General features: G+C 32.1%; 1 protein-coding gene across 1 annotated transcript in view; it reads left to right on the top strand.

Moving 5' to 3' along the window:
* Window positions 1–6,906: 6,906 nt before the first annotated feature.
* LOC119688803 (dual 3',5'-cyclic-AMP and -GMP phosphodiesterase 11-like) overlaps window positions 6,907–7,196 on the top strand; it is a 9,879-nt gene continuing 9,589 nt past the window's right edge. Inside the window, exon 1 of the mRNA XM_038103468.1 lies at window positions 6,907–6,917. Within this exon, the coding sequence (XP_037959396.1) occupies window positions 6,907–6,917 (11 nt within the window). The remainder of the gene's footprint in view (window positions 6,918–7,196) is intronic.

Here is a 7,196-nt window from a genome sequence, read left to right as displayed (position 1 = left end):
AATTCTTTAAGTTTATTTTTAAGGCCATCAGCCGTCAATTTTAAAATTTCACTTTTTTCCATATTTATTTTAATACACTAATACCAATATGTGTATATATGTGAGCAACAGCGTCTTCTTTGCTATATTAATTTTGTCGCTTTTGTTTCTTTATACACCGCTGCTGCGCTGCTACTGCACGATCATAAGCGTCGTTTCTCTTTAAACTGTAATTGTTTTTACTAATATTTTTCGGTTTTGTTTTATAAATATGTTATTTTCTGAACTCGCTATTGTTAATGCGATAGGAGACAGATTTTTTTACTTTTTTACTTTATCTAAAACTTCATTTACTAACTACAACTTTTTGTTAGTCTTCTTTGTTTTTCAGTTTTTTCTTCAACCACGTGTTTTTTTTTGGCTGAATTTGAGCAACGTGCTTTTACTTATGTAAAAAATTTTTTTTAGGTTGAGCCCCCAGAAATGTGGTTTCACCCACCGATTGTCCAAATAAAAGAAGACTTGTAAGACGTAATTCCACTAATCGTGCACTTTTTATTAGTTTTAAATTATAAATTAAATGAACTAAGATTTCAGAAACAAATTACAAAACTTTTACACACAACCAGCAGCAAAATACTGTTCATACATTTTATTACGCATTGCACACACGTGTTTTCTACTCTACTCTTCTGTTCGTTCTGTCCTTCGTTCGTTGTGTCATTTTCTGTCAGTGTTACCCTTTGCCGTCTTTATGTCAGTGTTGCCCTGACAAAGGGTTGTCTGTCGTTATTGTGTCTGGGCACCATTCCTACATATATATTAGTATTTGAATTTAAAACTTCGTCACTGATATTATTATCATATTGTATTTCTATATTTTCAACAACATCATTTAGTTCATTTTTTGTGAACTTTTTCTGAATTTTTATTATCACATGCCTTTTTTTTTTTAATTCAAATATGCTCGACATAAAATTGCGTGCTTCTCTTTTAGCTGCTTGTCTTAAAGCAGACATATGTTAGTTATTTTATTAAAGACACATTTCATTGTATTTTGAACATTACATATTTAAAGTTATTAACTTTGAATAATAAGATATCAAAATATTACTTACCCATAGATATATATTTATAAAAATTATCGAACTAAAATTATTTAATTAAAATTTATTTATTTAAATATATTTATTTAAATCTCACAACACAACTGTAATACTTCAATTGCACTTTAAGAATAGAGAAACAAAAGCGAAATACGTAAATATTATATTACAGAAAAAACAAAGAGAGCAAATTAGTAATTTTGAGAGAAGAATCGCTTAACTACATATACAAAACTTAATACTACATATACGGTCGGAGTTGTAAGTCTACAAGCAGGCAGTACAAAAAACTTTGTTTGAAAATATTTTCCAAAAAAATAACATTTAATGCACAATGTTTTTGCGAAGTTTCGTTGCATTTCTTCAAAAAACAGTCGAGATGACGGTACTTTTATCATAAAGAGTAGCAGAACAAGCGATCAAAAGTCTACAAGCACTTGGTATTTCTGCAGTTCTAACGCGAGTTAAATGTTAATTTGTAAACATTTGGATTGCGTCTTATTTTGTTTGTGGTAATTAATTATAAAACTGCAAAAAATTGTATTCTGCTTAAAATATTTACTACAAACTGGCAATAGTGTCTTACCGGAAAAAAAAGCGTCGTGGAAAGAAAAATCATCATAAAATTCTGAGAGGAAGAGAAGTCGAAGCGGAAAATTGGGCATTTGTTTGGAAGATCGCACTGTTCAGTCCATACCGTGATCAGAAATTGGAAAACTACCGGAATTATCACGTCAAAGACGCGTTCTGGCCGCCTATCGAAACTCACTCACTGTAAAACCTGCTTAATATTAAATTCAGTAAAGAAAAATCCACGTTTGACGGCATTGGAAATTGTACGTAATATACAGGAAAGCTTTGCAAAAACTATTTCTGTGGTTGAATCACGTAGAATTTGAAAGACATAATCCTAAAAGAATGGGACGCAATAACAACTCAAGAGACCAGTAAACTTGTAGTTTCGATGAAAAACCGTCTAGTGCAAGTTCTTAAGCATTACGGTTACCCAATTAGTTACTAAATTGCATAAAAAATCAGGAATTTTTCATTAAAACTTTGCCTTATACTACGTGCTTGTAGACTTTTGATCGCTTGTTTTGCTGCCTTTGACAATAAAAGCACCGTTATCTCGGTTGTTTATTGAACAAATGCAAAGAAACTTCGGGAAAAAATTGCGCATTGAATGTAATAAAAAAAAAATAAGTCATGTTTCCAATAAATTGATTTTTTTGGAAAATATTTTTAAACAAAGTTTTTTGTACTGCCTGCTTGTAGACTTATGACTCCGACGGTATATTTAACTTCAAAAATTACAAAATATATTATTTAAAGCAAGAAAACAGCTCCGTTAAAGCTCCGTTTTCCAGTATTTAATTTCGAATCAATATCCGATTAATGTTATTGCCCATCGCAGTAAACGATTAGCTGTTATAACCGGCAACGGTTTATCTGGGCTAAAAATGCTAATTATAGGTTTATGATCAGTGAAAAATGTAAACTTCCTTTTACATAGATACTGATGAAAATGTTGCATTCCATATACAATTAAGAGTGCTTCCTTTTCAATTTGGCTGTATATGCGCTGCGCATCGTTCAACGTTCTGGAAGCAAATGCATTTGATAACTCAGAATTATCTTTATAAATGTGGGATTACACTGCCCCTAGAATATATGATGATGCATCAGTAGCTCGGATCAAAGGACGGTGTTCTTGATAACGCACCAGAACTGTTGCATTAGCAATAACATTTGTTAAGTGATCAATTGCTTCTTGTTAGGCTTGTCCCCATTTAAATTGTTTTCGTATTTGCAACGAATACCATGTTGTTGTAAAATGTTAGGGTAGAAGTGCATATGGAATAAGTCGACTTTTAACAAAATTAGGAACAGCATTCTGTTTTAGTCTAATATTAACTAAAATATTTTTTATTGTACCTAATGCATGTCCGAATACATCGGTATACTTATGTTTAAAGCTCTCCACCGTGGAATTTCTTGAAACGTCATTTATTTTTCCAACTTGGTGTATTTTAAAACTAAATTGATCAAATAAATCCTGAACAAATAAATTATTTATTCGTTAATATTTGTTACTAAAAGTGTGACCCGTTTTTTTATTTTTTCACATTCAATATCAGCACTAATTTCACCAACAATATCCATTTTTTTATTTCCGTAACCATACATAATCTTTTTGCTACTAAATAATTTTGGTGATTTCAGTTTTGCATACGTTGCCAAAGTAATTAGCAAAATAGTCGCGCCACTATCCAATTAAAAATTGATTTTTTTGGTATTTCTCAGCAATTCAATAAATGTTTTATTATTTTTTACAACTATATTTACGGTAAATACATCACTTTTACATTGGTACATTTCCCGTTGGTATTTTTGGTACTTGTCGTCTTTTGTTGCTGTTATTATCCTGGGTGTAATTTCCGTGCTTTGTATTTTTGTGTGTTCTTGAATGCGCCGTGCTATGTGTTTTATTCAACAAAAGCTTTCAAGTTTTGACGTTTCTTGTCTTGTTTACAAACGTGTTTTTTTAATTAGTGTTGGTAGTGGTTGTTTGTAATATTTATATTTATTTATTAATAAATAATAAAAAATAATAAAATAAATAAAAGAAATATTAAACAATAAATAAAATGAATATATAAATAGTGAACAATTAAGGTATATTCTTCACTTATTTAAATAAATTTCTTTATTTTTTATTAATTGTGATAATGTTGCTCTCTGGATGAAAAATTGGCGTATCAAACCAAATGAGTCAAAATCCGTCCAAGTAACATTTACTACAAACCGTTCTACGTGCCCGCCCGTATTAATAAACAATACTCAAACCAATACCACAAACCAATTATGGGGTACTGCAGCAGACTCAAACTTGGCAATTATCCAGCGTTTTCAATCAAAAACACTACGAATGATCACAAATTCACCTTGGTACGTATCGAATGAACAGCTGCATAAGCAACTACATGTTCCGACAATCAAGGAAGAAATATCTCGAATTACAAAGAATTACGCTCATCGCATATTTATGCATCCAAACCCACTGGTTACACACCTGATGTCCCCCTCCAACACTTTTACAAGGTTAAAAAGAAAAACATCGAGGATCGTTTTAAATATGTATATGTAGGTCACACAATCTTATTTTAAGTATATAAGGATATGTCACTGGACATAGTCCATACGTGACTTTCTTTTATAGATTGTAATAATTATTATTACGATTCATGTTAATATATATTACTTATTGTCATTCATATCTGACAGATTGTAATAAAATAAATGAATTATAAACAATAAAAAATTGTGATAATAATTTCAGATGTATTCCATCTAAGTTCCATGTTTTGATGAACATGATGAACAAATTTTATATGCGTATTCAGTAGGTCTAAGAATCGGCTACTATCTATTTTTCATACCGCTAAAGTGATTAGGGTGTCCCTATCCAGCAAAAATATCTTTATTGCTTTAACAAAAATTTTTTTATTTTTTTGACATAAATTTTTTTATATTTTTGAAAAAGAAAACTTGCTATGATATGAAAAGTTGTTGTCTATGAAAATACTGAATTCATAAAACTGCCCCTAATTTCTGCACTATCGTTGATTCCCAAAATGCTCTCATTGACCGCGTATTTCCAGATGTACACTAAAGTGATTAGGGAGTCCCTACTCAGCAAAAATATCCTTATTGCTTTAATAAAAAATTTCTTATTGTTTTGACATAAATTTCGTTTATATTTTTGAAAAAGAAAAATTTTTTTCTTAATATTTTATGTAACTACGCCAACAAGTACATCGAGCATTTACATCCACTTCGTTTCTTCGTCTTCCCCTTGCATGGCAGATGGAAAATTTTTTTTTTTTTTTTTTTTTTATTATAAATTGTTTTATTATATATAATATTAAAGAACAATAAATAAAACAAAACAAGACATAAAGCAACTAGTTATTAGATAACTAACAAGCAATTTAAATTTAAACAGATTAGGTGATTCCACGCAATAATAAATTAATTGTACTACATTTCAATGATTTAAGCCCAAAGATCGCACGGCTTTTGGCGCTTTAGACGGCGTATTGGCTCAGTTGTCGCTAGTAAATGCGCCTCAGAATTTATGTGACAACTAAGTCTATCTTGGTGTGATTTGGCTTTTGTATGAATTTCTTCCTGTACTGTTGACACTCCGAGGTCACGATGTAAGTCAGAATTTCTCACGTACCATGGCGCGTTTGTTACACTCCGTAGCATAAAATTTTGGAATCTTTGGATGATGGAAATTTGTGTTCTGCTTGCGCAACCCCATAGCTGTATTCCATATGTCCAGATTGGCTGGAGCATTTGTTTGTATAATACAAGTTTATTGAAAAGCGATAGTTTTGATTTTTTGCCGATTAACCATTTCAACGATTTGAATTTAAGATCTAATTCACTTCTTTTCTTTTTTATGTGCTCGCTCCATCTTAGTTTAGCGTCCAAAGTCATACCCAAGTATTTCGCAGTATTCGTGAGGGATTTGTGCTTCATCGATGTAGACAGGTATATAACTGATGTTTCGGTTTGTGAAATTTACATGCACTGATTTTTCTTTATTCAGATTAATTTTCCATTTTTTTGTCCAAGCAATTATACTGTCCATACTATTTTGCAAATTATTAGCTGCTATTACTGCGCTTTCTCCAACTGCAAGGACTGCAGTATCATCAGCAAAAGTTGCTGTGAACGTCGTTGCACTCGTTGGCAAGTCGTGTGTATAAATCAGATATAAGAGAGGACCCAAGACACTACCTTGCGGAACTCCAGCGTTAATTTTATGCAGTTTACTATAGGCATCACCGTGCTTTACTCGAAAGTAACGATCAGATAAGTAGGAGGAGATTACGTCATAATACTCCGTTGGGAGAATATTTTTTACTTTGGTAAGCAATCCGGAGTGCCAGACTTTATCGAAAGCCTGCGGCACATCTAAAAACACAGCTGAGCAGATTTTTTTTTCCTCAAGAGCTTTTTCTATTACATTGGTAATCCTATGGACTTGATCTATGGTGGAGTGATTGCACCTAAAACCAAACTGATGTAAAGGTATTAAGTTTTGACTTTCAATCAGAGGAAGGATTCTTTTCAGTAAGACTTTTTCAAATATTTTTGAAAGTACAGGCAGAAGTGCTATTGGTCTGTAACCACTTACGTCATTAATATCCTTTCCTGGCTTATGTACCATGATAATTTCAGATACTTTCCACAGGGATGGAAGGGTTCGCATCTGTATTATAGCGTTAAATATATTCGTAATTTTAACAAGGCATTTTGCAGGAATTTCTTTTAAAACTTCAGCACTTATCAATTCATAACCTGAGTTTTTTTTAGCTTAAGTTCATTTTTAATAATCATCATTACCTCAAGCTCGGTGGTTGGTGGAATACAGGATGAATGTTCTGTCCTAGGAGGGCAGATTACTGCATTGTTAACGTTTTCGTCTATGGAAGACACTTTTGACAAGTGTTCGGAAAAGACCTCCACTTTTTCCTCATCGCTTTTAGCCCATTGATTAGCGAGATTTTTAATTGGAGCTTTGTGTACTAAAGGTCGCTTAAGGTTTCGTGTGTATTTCCAGAGAGAATAGTTGGTAGCACGATCATTACTTAAGTTAGATAGGTAGTAGTTGAATTGATTATTTTTAAATTGCTTGATTTTTAGGCTGAGTTCTTTTGCAAGTCTGTTAAGAATGGCTTTGTCTGCTGGAAATCTGCATTGCTGCCACTTTTTCCGCATCTTTCTTTTTTCCCGCATAAGATCCACAATGACTTTTGGGTATTTATGAGGATAGGTTGCATTCCTTAATGTGGGCGTGCTGCATCATGCCGCATGTTGTAGTAAATTTGTAAGGTTCAAAATTTCGCTTTCAAGATCGTTTTCTTCACAAATTTCTTTTGTAGCAATGGTGTTTACATTAGGGATTCTTCTGAAGTAACTCCAATCTGTGTATTTATTTTCAAGTTTTAGACATTTTTTATTTATTAAGGCAGATTCGAAGAGAGTTATGTAGAGAGGGGAATGGTCGGAGCTTAGTTCTGCTCCATCTGTTATTTT

This window comes from Teleopsis dalmanni, chromosome X, assembly GCF_002237135.1.
Source record: "Teleopsis dalmanni isolate 2A chromosome X, ASM223713v2, whole genome shotgun sequence".
Classification (NCBI taxonomy): Eukaryota; Metazoa; Arthropoda; class Insecta; order Diptera; family Diopsidae; genus Teleopsis; species Teleopsis dalmanni.
This window is presented reverse-complemented; position numbering and strand designations above follow the sequence as displayed.